General features: G+C 41.1%; 1 protein-coding gene across 1 annotated transcript; it reads right to left on the minus strand.

The window, feature by feature from the left end:
• Positions 1-2,966: 2,966 nt before the first annotated feature.
• On the minus strand, positions 2,967-15,993 carry LOC131245171 (protein BOBBER 1-like). Its single transcript, XM_058244441.1, has 6 exons — positions 15,474-15,993; positions 4,339-4,511; positions 4,042-4,090; positions 3,777-3,943; positions 3,303-3,386; positions 2,967-3,197 (listed from the first exon to the last, which is right to left on the minus strand). The coding sequence occupies exons 1-6, from the start codon at positions 15,946-15,948 to the stop codon at positions 3,159-3,161; spliced, it is 987 nt and encodes a 328-aa protein (XP_058100424.1). The 5' UTR covers positions 15,949-15,993; the 3' UTR covers positions 2,967-3,158.
• Positions 15,994-18,400: the final 2,407 nt, after the last annotated feature.

The following is an 18,400-nucleotide window of genomic DNA, read 5'->3' on the forward strand; positions in this document are numbered from 1 at the left end:
TTTTTTATAAAAAAGGACGAAAGACGTTTGTTTCTGTCCTTTGGTTACGGGGTTTTGAAATGTAATTTTGGTTTGGGTTTGTTAGAGAGAGAGAGAAATGAGAGGTTCGAGATGGCACGTGTGCCGAAAAATGGGGAACGGATCGATCCCCTCGCCGATACTTCCGTTTGGACTTACGAGTTACGATTATGGAGGAATTATATGATACGTGGTCTGCATTTTCTGCATGGTATGCACCCATTTCCAGTCTCGACAAGTGGGGCCCATGGTTCGGTAATCAAGACCGTTGATTTGTTTTCTTTTATGCCACAGAGGATGGGCTACGCCTCATATTTTTAGTCTTAAATTTGAAGAGAAATACACCGATGGTCCACATTCAACTGAAACAAAGACCGATTATTGACCTTTGAGGTTTCAAATCTTGGAGATGCTTGTGGCCCACCTAAGATTGGAAATGGCTTGAGTTTTGGTGTGTCCCTGTATGCTAGTGGGTGGTTTGGATGACATGTAAACAACGCGGTGGAACTGTAACCATATGGTGGGCGTCCCCCAGTGTCCCTCATTGCTCCATCTGGTGTGGCCCACTTAATGTCACTCAAACATCACGGTGGGCCCCACAGCTTAGTAATTACCGTGCTCTGATCATTCATTGTCATAGGGTGCTGGGAATTATAACACAGACCAAATAGTGGGACCCACTGTCGATTGGTCACGACCATTAAAAAAGATTGATTAGATAGTCGTAGCAAGAAATTTACATCTCGAACATTGGGCTATAAGCCATCTCTAGTGGGCCCCAGTGTTTGGGCCGTTCTGATTTTGGACGCGGATTAGCTACTGACATGTTGAGTAGCGAGACTCCCACTGAAGTGACGTCACCAAGTTCTGAGGGTCCCATCATGATTATGTGTTGTATCCACACCGTCCATCCATTTGGAGAGATCGTTTTAGGCCATGATCCAAAGAATGAGGCAGATCTAAAGCTATAGTGGACCCCACCAGAGAATACAGTGGAGAGAGTGACGCCCAGCGTTGAAATCTTTCTAAGGTCCACTGTGATGTTTATTTGAGATCCAACCTGTTCATAAGTTAACATGGACATTAAAGAAGGTAAAAAACAAATATCATCTTGATCGAAAATTTTTGTGGCCCTTAGAAGTTTTTAATGGTGGGCGTCACTCTCTCCACTGTTTTCTGTGGTGGGGTCCACTATAGCTTTAGATTTGCCTCATTCTTTGGATCGTGGCCTAAAATGATCTCTCCAAATGGATGGACGGTGTGGATACAAAACATACATCATGGTGGGACCCACAGAACTTTGTGACGTCACTTCAGTACCGAGCCTCGCTACTCAACCTGTCAGTAGCTAATCCGCGTCATCTGATTTGAGGTGCATGCCTAATGACACGAATCTCATCATTTTATTTTAGAAAGGTACGAAGTAGCTTCTCACGAGGAGAGATTTGAAGAGACGATCCTCGAGATCAGGTCCATTCATCAGTGGGAACCCACCACGCGTGATAGTGTCAGTACTACATTCTTCTATGAATCTCAACTTAAACGGAGGAGTGTGATTTTGGTTTTTTATTTTATTTTATTTACAGTTATTTTAACTTGTTTGCGCCCAAGCCCAAAATCAGGCCCGTCCATGCATGAAGAAAGCGTGCAATAAACCATTCTCTCAAGCTGTTGGATCTGCTGAACGAATGTAGAGAGTTTTCCTCGCAGCTCTGATATCCCAAATTTCTTCACGATTGGAATCATCTGAATTTGGATGTCTGGTATATCATTTTCCCTGCCTGTTTGCATGTAGAAGGCTAGGATTGTCCCATGGGGAGATATTTGTTATCCATGGAAGAGCCTATCAGATTAGATTAATGGCTAGGATAGCTGAACTATATGTCCTGCTTGATCAGATTCAGCAATTCATTTACAGGATGACATAAGCCTCGTCAGTTTAATAGTTACACACGAGGGTAGGTGACACGTGCAAGAATCGGATCCCAGCGAAGGTAACACAAATGAAGCTATAATCACCTGTAAGCCACACGCCAAAAAAGTCTAAACCCCTCTGGTTTGGATTTTATTGGAGTAACCTAACCCGTGAGTCTGTATCAAATGACGAAAATACCCTCACACGAGTTCGTTTTGCCCAAATGGGGGGGCGCACAACATGTATAAATGGCATCCAACACGTCCATCAAGGTCCCTCAAATAAGTCTTGGAGAGGCCGAAAATAAAATAAAATAAAATCATTTATGAAGAAACAATAAAAGGTGGGCCACCAGATAGTCGGATCAGCCTGATTTTTTGTGTGCCCCATTTCCATAGAATGACTAAACTGAACAGGTTGGATGAAATACACGGCCCCCAGTAGGCATGCGCCTGTGCAACGAGTTGCAGAGTGAGATTGAAGCAAAACAGTCAACTGATCAACGACGACCCGTTAGTCAAGGTACGTATGTCACAGTACATACCTGTCCATGAACAATATGAACACATACATCTGTATTGGACTTGAAACAGCCTAAAGGGCAATACAACCCAGTATCGGTGGTGAAACAATACAGTGATTTAAAAACCCCATGTTAATGGACAGCAGGGGGAATCTGCAACATTCTTAAGTAAAAGATAGGTGAGGTACTTGCAGTAATCCCAAAAGACCTGGAGGCAGGTGTTTACAAATTATCCATTAACGCCCACAAACACAGGCTCTGCTATGGTAAGGTGGTGATGACGATCGTAACAGTAAGACCCACACACATACTCCAGCCGACGGAAGCGATGTGGTACAGCAGTGTATTGTATCATTTCCCAAAAAAAGTGACATTACATGCCACTACACTACGCTGATGGTATAGGGAATGCTGTACTATATCATCTCTGTTGATGGTCAAAGGAATACTCTACCCAAATAATAACAGCCAAACCCACTCACGAAGAATAAAATGATAATAACATAAACAAGCTCAAAATTTCTCTAACCTAAATATATAATTCAAGTTTGTTGTAATTACATGCAGTAAATGGAAAAGAAAAATCAAGAGAAAAGGGTCTAGCCAAGAAAAAGCATAACAAAGGACTCGACAAATTCCAAAGCTTTCATTCCATCCCTCCATCCATACCACTAGAGATGAGAGAAGCATGAGTGCCATAACCTATGCAATCTTAGCCCTTGAGAAATCCATCTCCGGATGCTGCAAACGAGAATTGAGAGAGAGAGGTCAGGATATTATTGACTACAGGAAGAATGAAAAGAACGAAACAGCAATCAACTATTAAATATGATTCTTGTTTTTTACCTCAGCCATGAATTTCTTGAGAATCTCTTGCTTCTGCATCTCATCACTAGTAGGCAGACCCATTGATTTCTGTCGCTGATCAAACTGTAAAGAATGCAGAGAATTTCAATAACCAATAGGCAAAATATCAAGCCTGCTCATAATCAAGGAAATGTGTCCAAGGTAGTAAGAAAATGCAGAATAGAATAAAGATTAGGAGAATCAGCAAGATGAAATAATCATAGGAGCCTTTTTCAATTGTTTGTTAGTGTAGCGACAAAAACTGCATAAAGAAAGAATCAGCAAGATGAAATAATCGTAAAAACCCACAATATTTTGACACTGGAATCCATAGAATCTAGCAGATAAATGTTTAAACCTAGTAACACATCTTCCATTCACAAAGGACCATGTCAGCTTATCAAGCAGAGTCTTCTAGGCTGAGCGCCAACTTATTAAACAATGGCATTGAACAATGAAGAATCAGTAAATTACCATCATTTTTTCTACTGTCTGCCGAGTTTCAGGATCCAAGTCAGACAGTTTGCTGTTTTCAGGCTCAACTTTCTGTGTATCGACTTCAGGGTCACCTTTAATCAAGGATTTCCACCACTCCATTTGATTTTGCTTGGTCAAAAGAATAGAAATGAACTTCCCATCCTCTGCAAAATGTCGTTGTGGCCATTTTCCATCAAGTAAAAACCTATCACATGTAATTAAGAACATCCTTTTATAAATGCCCAGATCAATAATGACATACCTATACTCCAAAAGCAGTCATCCACTTTAACAGATGCATGAAGCTCCCCCTGAGAGTATCAAAATGCCGTTATGGGTGAACAAGTGGAATAGGAAGCAAAGAGAAGAAATAATCCAATTGATGGGTACAAAAAGGAGTTTGTTTCAATTTGTTTCTTTCTTTTCTCTCTTATTAATTTCTGTTCGGATAATTGAAACATGTCTTAATAAAACTAGCAATTCTGTTCATCAAGAAATTTGGGTCAAAAGTGAATGCGTTTTGCCACTAGTAAGAAAACGAAAAATCAAGCACACTTACATCAATAACAGGAGGATGACCCTTCAATCCAACCTTCAGATGGTTTTTCTTTATTTCGCAATTGATAAACCTTGACTTAGTTCCCTCAGGAATTGGAATGGTAACAGTAGCCTCTTGCAATGTTTGAATCCAGGAATACTTTTCTAGATCCAGGCCATTTCCCGAGTTCGGGTCTGTTCAAGTGTAAGAAAAAATAAGATAAAATAAAATAAAAAATCAGAATCTAGTAGCCCTCCAAAGTAGATCAATTTAGAATATAATTGTCTTAAACAGTACTCATAATAACCACAATTGTAGCAGTAGGAATAGCAGCAGCAGTAATAGCAACAGTAGTAACAAATTCATTTCAGTTAGGAACAATGACAAATGGGTACCAGCATCAGGGTGTAATGATGAAGAAAAGAAGAATCAAGCTACACCCAAGTCACTTTTTCACTAGTGAAGTATTCATGTAACTTGGATAGCTGGCTGTTATGACTAACTATAAAAGGAAATTTAATAATTTAACTCAAAATAGAACATGATTAGTTCCACACTGTTACAAATTTGAAGCAATTTGGCTTTATTTTGCATTAAATTCAAGGCTTTTGGATCAGACATCATTAGCAAATGCAGATTGGTGGAGCCACATAAGCATTGCATAAGCTTTGAAAGATAGAATATTGCCCAATGTTGCGAGGTTCATCAGCATTGTCTTTGGTTAGGGTTTGCAGTTGTGAATTGACTAGTGAGATGACCCTCTTAATTGGAGTGTGTTTGTTTTGCTTTAGGACTGAATGCTCCTCTGGAATATTTTGTAGGGTTCATTCTCAACCCTATTGAGGTACTTTCCTAACTAATTGACTCAGTTCATTTTCTACCATTTGGTTAATGTTCTGGTTACTTGATCATATATTTGGATTATTTGGTCTAGTAATTTGTTTCCTGGGTTTGCTGATCCATGAGACCTTTTGACGGGTTTACTACGATGTTTTTAAAGTTGATCTAAAGACTATAAATTGGTGAATTCAATTATTTGATCTCTTCAAGTGCTTCAGGGTCGACCAGAATCAGATAGAGTGCTTGACATATGTAACTGTAAGAAACTAAAACTTTCATAATGATAGAGGAAATTCACTCAGGTTTCTTTAGATGATCCTAGCCATGACTGATGCTTTGGGAGATCCATAAGGAGGTCGGCACTTGCAGGGAAGCCCATTTAAATACTAGAAACAGCATGTCAGAATGGATGTAAGAATGGTGTGTAACATCCCGAAATTTGTTGCTCAAGTACATACTCGTGCCCAAGAATTCCGAGTGTTAATAATGTAAAGATTTGGATGCTTCAAAATCTTATCTCGATATCCTTTCCATTTAGATCACATCCCGTTACATTCACGAAGGTAATCATTCACAAGAGTGAAATCAACCGTATTTATTATTAAATTAAAAGAGTTCAACCAATTATCAAATGCCCTCTCAATGGGGGCTTATTATATTATCGAGTTCGCAGCGGATTTATAAATTTAAAAAATGAAAAAACTAAATCATAAAACTATCTTCTTATTCAATCAATATAATCCTGCATTGGGATATGGTCTTCTGGGTCTTCGATCTGTATATCACTGCATCATCTGTACGGTTGGAGAGGGTCAACACCCTACTCATAGTGATGGCTATCCTTTAATATTAGCAATAATTCAAGAGATCCATAAACATAATGTAAGGGTTCTGATACGTCTCGTACTCCACTACTACGGAAGGTATCAGTATGCACAAACAACCTACATAAGATGCATGCCTAGCAAAGTACGTGTGGTTCATCACACATAGCGATCATCACAATGTGGAAAACAATTTAAAGCTATCGGACTTTCCCCGCATCCCATATTACGAAGATTCGTCGGCGTGTCCAACGTTAACGTGGATTTACGCAGACGCCCCAGGGCAGCACAACACATGGATCGAATGAATTACGTGACACGATTTGTTCATGGAGCGACTATTTGCGACATCCAATTCCGGAAGTGATGTAACACGCATTGCGAATTATTTACATTGATTTATGCACCACTACCCAAAATCCATGGAATTATGTATCGACCAAGGGGGTCGCCACTCGAACTGCATTACGTCCAAGATGTTTATTCGATCGCTAGAAGTGGGATTTCCACATTAGTACTTGCGTACAAGATAGTGATGTGGTGTTTGAATTGTGCATTTAAAATTCGCAGTGAATTCAGATACTTGAATCATATAAGACAGGTGAAATCAATCCAATTTAAAATTGTAAAGCTAAAAGAAAATAACCCTCACATAATTCATAAAGATCACGAATAATTAACATCACACCTTAACCATAATTCCCAAATGATAAATAATTGATGGTGGTAAATTAAATATTTACAGAGAGGATTCATAGTAACATAGAGGCATGTGAAAGAACAGAATAAATCAAACCAACTCAAGTTAATGTAAGCTTAAAGGAAATCCCTCACCTTTAATATTTGTGTCTTCTTCGAGTGTGAGTATGTGTCATAAAGTTGGAATCTTAACCTAGCGTTTTAACAATTTGAATGGTTAGGTTCTTCTATAAATCATCTTGGGTTAGTATATGTCTTACCAACGTGATTGCATAGCTATGAGGTTAAGAGGCTTAACCTTAACTCTTCTCAACTTGAGTCTATACTCGGATTTCCCGGCTGAGTCAACTCGTTTCGACTCGGTCTTGGGTGTCTTGAATCAGGCAGTTGGAAGGGAAGAGAGGAGGAAATCTAGAAAGAAGAGAGGGCTGGTTGTGGGCCTACCTTGGTCTAGTTTGACTCAGTAATTCAGCGAGTTTGCAGCACTTGTTTTCCCAAACTTCGTTTCCTTTCTCTTGTTGTCGTGTGGTTCCTTCTCCTTCTCTTTCTCTCTTTCTCCTTCTGTATGATTTTCCTTTTCTAATCCACACTAGGCTTTTATAGCTTCCAATCCAGCGAAAAGGAAGTCCCAACCGGAAGAGCTTCGTTTTACGCAGTCTTCCGTCACTGGCTTGCGCGTGGGTTCAAACTCATATTCCAATTGTTGTGTTTGGTCCTATATATTTGTTGGGGGAGGTTTTCTTGAAGAAGGGCTATCCAATGGACACCTTCAATCAACTCCTGATCGTTTATCGTTGATCGTGTTACTTGGCGTGTGATCAGGCAGATGGCCATCGTTTTACTGGCAGATTGATTCTCAACTTTTCTTGGTTTGAGACGATCCTTTCGAACGGTTTGATATTGCTATCCGATGATCCCTAGCCCACAGGATTCTTGATCTGTTTACGTTGCTTTCTTGCAATGTAATTTTCAGGGATCTTGCAGACGCAATTTCCGGAGATGTGGTTTGTGTGAGGAAAAATGGCGGAATACCATATTCTCCTCTTCCCTGTGTTCCTTTCGGACGGCTTGGGTAGGGTCAGAATCCCACTCCTCAAGGTTTGGAGGGTTCAGATCGGCAAGACTGCCAGTGTAGGAAGGATGGAAGGAATTCTGTTTTGGTTGCTGGTTTTGTGCGGCACTTTGTTCAGACGGACTGGTGTAGATGACATTGCTTCTCTGCGTCGGGAGTTATCGAGCTCTCTGGTCGTGGGAGGGAGTTGTGTCCGATGGACGGTTTGGATTTGGTCACAATGTTGTGATGGTAGGTTCCATCCTCTTTTGCAGGTTGGTGTCCGGTTCAAAATCTCGAAGATGGAAGCGTGAAAGACGGGAGAGGACCTTTCTCTTTGGGAGAGTCCTAGTCAAACACTATCTGACTGGCTCTTTAGTTTGGGTGGTCCGTGGGTGCACTTAGTTTGTACACCCGAATTTCCGGTTTTGGGCCCTACGTAATGTTATAGTTGGATCCTCACCGTCCGTTTGATCATTTGGTGTGTATAGGTCCTTGAGTTCAGGACGAGGTTGGCATGAGGTTTAAGTGGCCGTGTTTCATTGTTCTTAGGTTTTAACCTTGGCTTTCTTTGGAATCTGACAGTGAGTTCTCTTGAGTCTGACTATGGTTTGTGATTTATTTTAGGGTGAATTTGAGGTTACTTGTATTGTGTTGAAAAGAGTTTAGGATATTACATGGTAGCAGCAACAAAATGTAGAAATAATGCGAGGGCATTTTCACACCGGGCTCAAGTGGGGTGGCCTATGGGATGCAGGGGGCATACTCGGGGTGGGAGGTCCGCATAACCCATGGATTTGGGGCCCGTGTGAGGCGAAACTCATGGATTTGGGGCCCACGAGAAGGGTTCGGCCGAGGACCTAACCCATAGATTTGGGGCATGAGCTATGAAATAAAGGGATTAATTCGTCATGCTATATCAGTTTGAGCTTTTAGAGCAAGTGGTTAATTGTCTTGCATCAAATTGGTATCAGAGCGAAATGTCTTCATTTTATTTCGGTTTTCAGCAAGGTCTGGTCGAATCATCTAGCTCAGCCCAATCATAACCTATACAGACAGGTCAGGTCAGGTAGGGTTCAACCCGAGCCTAACCAATTTACTTAAATGGACCACGTTTTCTAGCCCAACTCTGAGCTACTGCCTATTTAGCTTGCATTGAACCTGCCTCAAAAGTGGTGGGTCAATTGACTCATGGGATGGCCCGACCCATTGCCAAATGTCAGTCTAGTCATCGTGTGGATCTACTAGGAGTCAACCTTGGTTGTCTGATGGTCTAGGAAAGGTTTCCATGTGGTGTGGCTAGAGTGTGCAACCATTGCAGCCAGTTAAGCTGGAGGATGTCGGCCTTGGTAAGCATAGTCCATGCGGTGGAAGCATGATGCTTTGATGGCCAATAAAACCTAGGTTCTCTGTCTTAGACCTGTTAACCATATTGTTATTGATAACGAGTGGGTTTACAAGGTGAAACAAACCTCAACGGGTGAGGTTGATCGATTTAAGGCAAGACTGGCAGCTATTGGCTATCAACAAGAGAGTGGCATAGACTATACTAAGACTTTTAGTCCAGTCATCAAGCCTGCAACTATTCGGATTGTTCTTACTCTTGCCATTCAATTTGACTGGACTATCACTCAGCTGGATGTTTCTAATGCTTTCTTACATGGAGTGTTACAGGAGGAAGTATATATGGAGCAGCCTAGAGGTTTTGTTAACTCAGAATTTCCTGATTATGTCTGCAGACTTAAGAAATCGCTTTATGGCCTGAAACAGGCTCCTCGGGCTTGGTTTATGAAGCTGTCCCAGTCACTCTTGGAGTTTGGTTTTACCTCATCCACTGTGGATTCCTCTTTGTTTGTTTATCACAACGATGATGTTCATTTGTTCTTTCTCATTTATGTTGATGACATCTTAGTAACCGGGACACATCAGGCCATGATTTCTTCCCTCATCAGTCAACTCCAGCTTCAGTTTAAGATGAAGAACCTTGGTGACTTGCATTTCTTTCTTGGCATTCAAGCTCATGGGGACTCTTCTGGTTTACACTTGAGGCAGACTAAATATATTAATGATCTTCTCCATCACACTAAAATGGCAGGAGCTAAACCTTTTCCTTCACCATGTTCATCAGGATTTCCGTTGTCCCTTACTAGTGGCGAGCCACTTACTGCTGATCAAGTGACAGAATATAGGCAAACGGTTGGGGCATTGCAATACTGCACCCTCACCCGTCCAGACATCTCATTCTCTGTCAACCAACTCTGCCAATTTATGCATTGTCCCACTTCCTCTCATTGGTCTGCAGCCAAAAGAGTACTAAGATATCTTAAGGGGACTATCATCATGGCTTATGGTACACAAAAGGTCCTCTATCTCATCAGGTCTTTTGTGATTCTGACTGGGCAAGGAATCCTGATGATCGTCAATCAAGTACAGGCTATGGTATTTTCCTTGGCTCATGCTTGGTGTCTTGGTCAGCTAAGAAACAACCTATGGTGACTCGGTTCAGTACTGAAGCTAAGTACCAAACTCTTGCCTTTGCCACTGTTGAGTTGTATTGGATACGGATGCTCCTGCAAGCTCTTTGCATTCCACTTGCTGCTTCTATTCTCTGGTGTGATAACATTGGTGCTTTAGCCTTGGCTTCCAATCCTGTTTTCCACACCAGAACTAAGCACATTGAGGTGGATTTTCATTTCATTCAGGAGAAGGTTGCTAACAAGGACATTTCCCTTCAGTTCCTTTCCACACAAGACCAGCTTACTAATGTGTTCACTAAGGGGTTTAAGTTCAGCTCGGTTTTGTCTTCTTAGAGACAAGCTGCAGGTGTGTCTCCCCCCTTCCAGCTTGCGGGGGGGTGTAAAGCAGAAAGCATTCGTAACTTTGACTAAGATCACTGATAAAAACAGTCAAATCCCTTGATCTTCTCCAACAACCTTAACAAACCTGATCTCTCTCTCTTTTGTAATTTTAAAGTTCAAATCAAATGTTTGTTAGGGTTGTTATTTCCCTCTTTGTTTGTAAATTCAAATCTCTCGTAACCTATAATATCCCAAGTGTATATATATGTCACATACCTTTCGGATCTGGTCATGAAGCCAGAATTCCAAACAGTTCCAAGCAACCTTTGCAGAAGTGATGCCATAAACCGAGGGTGCCACCTTATGAGAAAGAGTGGCATTAATCCAATCAAGAACAAACTGATCCTTTTTTGTGTCATAAAAGAAAAGTTGGATTGAGATTAGAGGTCTGTCTTCCCTGATCATCTGAGAGGAATTTACCTAGGCACGGTTCTGAACCATCCACGATGCCCATCAAATCATTACTTTTGAGTACAGGAACAATTTGTAATAACCACATGAGATAATTCTCCCTATCAAGCTTAGCCGAAACAAGTTGACTAAGGTTAGGAGCAACAAAAGCAACAGCATAAGAGTTTGAAGAAGAGGTAGCCATGAGGATAGGATAGGAGAAAATATATGAATCAAACGTGAGTCAAGGTCTCTGATACCATGACAGAGATTGAACTGTTTGGAATTCTAGCTTCATGACCAAATCCGAGAGGTATATGGCATATATATACACTTGGGCTCTGATGCCATGACAGATCCGAGAAAATATATGGATATTGTAGGTTATAAGAGATTTGAATTTACAAACAAAGATGGAAATAACAACCTAATAACAACCCTAACAAACATTTTATTTGAAATTTAAAATTAAAAAAGAGAGATAGATCAGGTTTGTTAAGGTTGTTGGAGAAGATCAAGGGATTTGACTATCTTTATCAGTGATCTCAATCAAAGTTACGGATTTTTTTGCTTAACAGTTACTACAATTTAAACTAACCATGGTTTGGCTAGTTGTTTGGCAAGTTAATGTTAGTCGAAGTTGGCGACAGGGAGTTGTTTCCCGAGCTAAAGTTTCAGCGGGATTTTTCCGTGGGTTTTCTAAGCAAGATTTGAGTCATATTTAGGTATTATTCTAGAGTTTCTTTTATATTTTCATAGGTATTTACTATGCTCTCTATCCTAGATCGGACATCAACCAGTTTCTTTCCCTCTCTCTGCCTGGCCCGTTGTGAGAGAGAGGGAGAGAGAGGGGGGGGAGAGAGAGAGAGAGAGAGAGAGAGAGAGAGAATAACTTTTTGTTAGCCAAGTGGTTTGGAGTGTTTACTCCTAAAGTAGAAATCACGGGTTTAAGCTTTGATAAACATAGTTACTTTTTTTATATATACAAAATGATCGTTCCCATATTTGACTGGGGTTTAAGCTTGACCCAGCCCGTTGTGGAGACTGGCATCCAAAGACTCTGAACCAGTGGGACTGCCTGGTTCGTGTGTTATGAAGTAATTTGGGTTGATTATTGAGTGAAATTTATCATTACTTGTCTCCTAATTTAGCAGGGTACTTTAGTCACGAGTTTGCTAGTGTTGGTTTCCGAACAAAATAGTAGCGAACTAGAAGGCTAAGTTAGAAGTCTTTTACTTTTATCAGTTGAAATTGATTAGATGTGCAGCCTCGATTTTTTACAAACTCTAGGGTTTATGCTCTTCTCAGTTTTAACCTATAAATATTATATTATAGATGAGATATTATATTTTTTTGAGAGGTAGATAAACAAGAGGTGATTTTTTTTATTAGGGGCATTCTCTAAGCCATGGGAAGGTGATTTCCTAAAAAACTACAGCATGTGACACTCAATACAAGCATAGTGTGAGCTATGCTCATATCAGGTGTGATTCTCTGTATCTAGTTGATGTGATGTTCAATAAAAAAAAACAATTTTATTCACTCATGTTATTATTTGTCTACCATAACTACAAGCTGAGATCGCCTGCTGATCGGGAACCAATAATAACAGTCATAATCCAGAATCAATAAGCTATTATATGCAGCAATAAGCAATCGTGTGGTACCGTAATGAAGCAAGAAGGACACCCTCTGTTAATTTAGTGATTCAAACAACTACAAAATCCAACAGCCAGTTAAACGAGGGAATGGAGGTGCAACACTTAGGAAGTCATTCCAGTCTCATTATCTGTGTCTGTAAATTTCAGAACCGTAAAATATAAATCTCAATTGAAGATTTTTTACATTGTAATCTAACAAAAGCCAGAGGGTAGTTAGTAGTCACATGACTTAATGGTACCCTAGACTTGTATGCCTAATGCAAGTGCGTTGAACACTCTAACTTAACATAATAGGCTGTGGGGTATCTTAATGTGAGGCATGACATATCTCTCCAATGTGCGCGCGCACAACTAAATAGGCAATAGGGTAATTGATTTTGTAGCAATCCCTTGCAATCAGCCTGTCTTTTCCATTCCTCTCTAATTCGTTATGCTCGACTCTACTAGAGTCCTGCACTAATTGCTAACTAGAGTCCCACTTATGGAGTCCTCTACTGGAGTCCTGCTCTAATTGCTAATTGGAATCATTTACCGGAGTATTGCCCTTCCCGTTGCTGCATTTCCATTCCCTTCTATATACATGCACTAACTGCTATTAGCCTTCATGAAATTGTTATTTACTGCAATAGCTAAGTCCCAAAAAAAAGGGGATTACCTGTCTCTGACACTTAAACAGGATCCCCCTTCCTTGAGACATGAACTCCAAACCTACCTGGTTTTTTGTTGTTGTTGTTGTTGTTGTTAACTATGGCTTACTAGTTCTTTATAGCATATAGAACAAACCATGCCAGTTGAGCTACAGAATAAATGAAAATACAAGAAGGATTCATAAAAATATGAAGTTTCACATCAGATGAAGACTGCCTATTGTTTTTCCTTTTAAGCAAAGGTATTTGCTTTCTGTGCATTCTAGATTTCTAGTCCATGTTACTGCTACCCTAATGTCATCAAGCTCCTCTACACAAAGGAAAACCCCACGCAGAGTGTTGAATGAGGAATTAAAATAGTCAAGATGCAAATTCATGTGGTGGAGCTCTTCATCTCAAAGATTTAACAGGCTGTTCTTGAAAATTCATTTATTTTACTAATAATTTGAGGGGACTGAGATATTTTGTCTAAAAGAAAAGGGGATGGAGGTGCATAATCATCAGCCCCATACAGCTAGCCAACATGCATATAATTACTTGTCCTGTTTGTGCATGTGGCTATGAGCGGGCCCCACTGTAAAGCATGGCTTAAAGGATTTTTGTTACTCTCTCAAACTGATCATCTAACCATATCAATCCCCTATTGTACTACTCCACTATCTATTTTTAGTGCTTCTCCTCTAAATTCTTCACATTAAGGGCTATATATACATATATATATATATATATATATATAGAGGCTGTGAATTAATAGCCGGATCCACCAACTCCAAAGCATTATAAAAGCTCTATGCAATGCAACTCCAACCACGCAAACCCAGCCTTCACTCATACCATACTTTTAATGTTCTGAAATCTCCATATGCAGGCAATTGGAAAAAAAAAATGATAAAAAATAAAAAACAGAAACCACTCAGCATAGCAACCCACAACTTGCTCTTTAAATAGAAACAAGAAAGATCGAACAAATAGAAGCATAAATAAAAAAGATTTTTCTTACCCCTATCAACACCAAATAAATAAACAACACAGTTTGCAGGACTGCCTAAAATTGTAACTTGCAGACCCTCCGCTTTGCGTGAGCACAACCCATGCAATAAGAATTACTTATCTGGTGGTCCCGTCATGAAAGGCCACCATGCAAAAATTGAATTGGGCCATACAATCAATGGAGTTTTGCTCATAGAATGTGCGCCGCTGAAATTATAGTTTAACATTCCGATTGCAGGCAACACTAGGGACCTGATGCTCATCCAATCAATTGAAGTGGGACATCCCCAGTGGGGCACAATGGATGAACAGATCCAATAACAGAAGGTAGGCTACATGTACAGTGTTAGATAATTATAACAAAAACAAACATTATAGCGGTGACATAACCCTCCCCCAAACAACAACACATGGTATCCCAGGTTGATAGCTCATGTAAGTGGGGTCTATGTTTCATGCCCCAAAATCCTCTCAGAAGGGATGAACCTAGCCCGAAAGCTTGAACCTTTTCTCTCTTTTGAACATGGAAAATTGCTGTATTTCTATTCTCAACCATCGATTTTGCAGGCCAACAATCAAAGGATCAGGATTGTGCAGTTGAGGAGATACTTAGGCAGGATCATCCAGAATGGGGGCCCATTAGATCAACAGTCTATAACAGAGAAACATGGACTCACTACAGCAAGAACAAAGACGGAATGCAAAACCACACTTGCGCACATCCTGATTGATTACATTTGCTGAGCGAGAGCTGTGTGGGTGGAACTTTCATAAGATTGACCGTCCATCAGGTACACTGCCTCATGTTCATCGTGGAACCCAAAAATCATGAACATCCAACACTCAGATGGGCCACACCATAGGGAACAGTTGGGATGGGACGCCCACCATTAGTTTTATGTAGTGCCCACCACGGTGTTTGCATGCCATCCAATCCATTCATCTGATGAGTCACCTCAGGATGAAAGAAATACCCAAAATTATCAGTATTCCAAAACTCAGGTGGGCCATGCCACGTTAATTTAGAGGTTTTAGGTATACCTTTATGGGGTGGCCTAGTTGAATCATACTGATTTTTGGGATCAAGGCCAAACACGGGTTGGTCCACCTAGTGGATGGGGTGGATTCATGCACATTAAGTAGTTAATCCCAGCAAGCGTTTTCCAAAACAAAACTAGGACAAGCAAGAAACCTACTATTAACTTTCTCCTTTCCGTTTTCCTCTGCTGTTGCAGCTTTCTCCGTTTGAATATCCTTCGGCAACACTTCGGCGATCTTCTTCGGAACCTCCTCTTTCTTTTCTTTCGGAACCGTCGACGCCGCAGTCGCCTCCGCCTCTTTCAGCCGTTTCTCCGCCTTCCTGCCGTCCTCCGAACGCCGCCTCTCTTCGGCGGCAGCCTTCTTCTTACGCTCCTCAGCGTCCTTCGCCTTGGCAGCCGCGACAGCGGCCAAGAGCTTCTCCTCGACGGCCTGGTCCTTGAACAGATCGGATTTCCGGCGGAGGAAATCGATCGCGATCTCGAGGAAGCCGAGAGGGTTTTCACGGTCAAGGATCGGCTTCAGTACGTCGTCATAAGATCGGACGGAGGAGGAGCTTCCTGAATGTTCTGGAGAGGGTGGAGAGGGTTTCTGCTGCTCTTGGGACTCTTGAAGCTCTGATATGATTGCCATCACTTTTGAGAGAGAGAGAGTGAGAGTTCTGCTCGGATGTTCAACAAAGCTGAGGAGGGTGGAGCTTTTATATATAAACGGGAAGCGGATTGGCTGCTGTACCAAACACCACCGAACTAGCTGGTGTGTAAGTGTCGTGCGAAGACGAGTGCTGACGCTCCTCGAGCTCCGGGCTGTACGAACGGTTAAAAGAGATCAAAGTTATGTGGGCCTCTCAATAATGTGTTTATTATATCCATGCCGTTCATACATTTGAAGAGTTAATTTTAGGGTTATTATTCCAAAAATGAGTCATATCGAAAGCTCAGATAGACCACACCACACATAGATTTGAGACAATGATTCTCACCTTTAAAACATTCGTAGGCCTACCGTATTCTTTATTTCTTATCCAATTTGTTCATATGGTAAAAAAGACATAGATTAAAAGGAAAACTCTATATATATCATATTGATCCAAAACTCATGTGACCCTAAAAGGGTTTCAATGGTAGACATTCAAGCCTCCCACTGTTTTTTGCATTGTGGTTCACTTGATATTTGGATATGTCTTATTCTAAGGTTTAAGACTTGCAACGAGCTCTCTAAATGGATGGACGGTTTGGATATAACACATACTTTATGGTGGGACTCATGGAACTTGGTGACGTCAACACATCAGCCAGGTCGGTGGTGTGTGACACACCAGCCAATCCGCTTCCAAATAAACGAGGGTTCTGGCCTTTACTTAAAGCAGAAGAAACATTGTTTTACGCAGTGGCCCGGGTCTGTGGGTCCCACCATATCCTAAATTTAATATCTATTCCGTTCATAATATTCTATGCTCGACGTTAGGTGTTATAGTAAAAAAAAGACTAGATACGAAACTTATATGGGACACACCAAATGGAACGGTATGAATGCGATGCCCACCATATGGGAGCTACCATGTGGTGTCTCTTACATCCAAACCGTTAATCAGGTCTCACCGACCAGGATGAAGAGAATATAAAGAATTTTGATCCTTGATGAAAGGGAGAAAAATAAAAACTTACGCTAGAGGTTTTGAGAGCCATTTAACATTTTTTTTTCCGTTGTTATAGCACATGTTAGCTTTTAATCAAGCTTATCGTTTGTTTATCCGGTTTAAACAGTGGCTTTCATCTCATGGACGGAGTAGATTTCACATGTACCGCGTGGTGGCTACAAAAAACTTCTCTGTTTTACCGTGCAGGTGGTACAGACGATTCTGGTCCGTGGGTGCCGGATCCCATGCAACACCTCTTCTACCAAGTGCGTGCGGGACGGGAACGGATTGGCTACTCGCCCTGCCATCAGCCCCGTGGCTGGTGGTCGGTGCTATGTGGGCCCCACCATCATGTGTGTGTTTCATCCATTCCGTTCATACATTTTTTAAGATTATTTTAGGCTTGATCCAAAAAATTAGAGGAATATAAATCTCAGGTGGACTACACCACTGAAAAACAATAGTGATTGGATATCCACCATTAAAATCCTCCTGAGGCCCACTGTAATTTTTATTTGACATCCAATATTTTTATTAGTTCATACAGACCCAGATGAAGGTAAAAAACAAAGATCAGCTTGATCCAAAACTTTTATTGTCCCCAAAAAGCTTTTAATGGTCTACATTCGTTCAACACTGTTTCATGTAATGTGGTACAATGGAGATTGGGATATACCTCATTTTGTGTTTATGTCGTAAAATGATCTAGAAAAATAAATGGACGGCATGGATGAAACACATACATCATGGTGTGGCCCACATAGAACCGTCCATCAGCCATTGGCTGGTGGCAGGAAGAGTAGCCAATCCGTTTCCGGGCGGGACGCGGATTGCGTACTACCCGCCCGTCTGTAGCCATGGGCAGTTCTATTGGCGGACCCACCATGGTGTATCCGTTTATCCACGCCGTCCATCCCTTCTCTCATCTCATTTTAAGGTATGTGAACAAAAATAAGGCAGATACAGCGCCCAAGCCGACAACACCAAATAATAAGCTTAGTTACATTAAATGCACAAGCATTAAATGCAAGAGTCGTACGTTTCCCCTTCAGGGTTGTTTTTTCGCTCATAACTCGAAATTATCTAAGATACCGCATGGATAAATAGATATCAACACAGTTCGCCGCGCCACATAACTGACCCTTCGTGGCTAGAGAAGGGCGGAGTTAGTGTGTAATATATAAAGTCTGTGGGACCTACTATGTTGTGTATGTAAAATTCATTCCATTTCAATTGCAGATATTAAGTCCAAGTCAAAAAATCAGCTATGGCCTGCACCGCATGGAATAATGGGGGATGACACACACACACTTCCCCTACTATTTTCTCCGCATGGCCTTTTGTCATGGCCAGACTAGAATTAACTTGAGTTCAACCCGTTTACTTATGGCCCATGCCTTTGGATCTCATCCTTGTTCGAGCCTGATTAACTTAGCTTGGGCCCTT

The sequence above is a fragment of the Magnolia sinica genome, chromosome 5 (genome assembly GCF_029962835.1).
Source record: "Magnolia sinica isolate HGM2019 chromosome 5, MsV1, whole genome shotgun sequence".
NCBI lineage: Eukaryota > Viridiplantae > Streptophyta > Magnoliopsida > Magnoliales > Magnoliaceae > Magnolia > Magnolia sinica.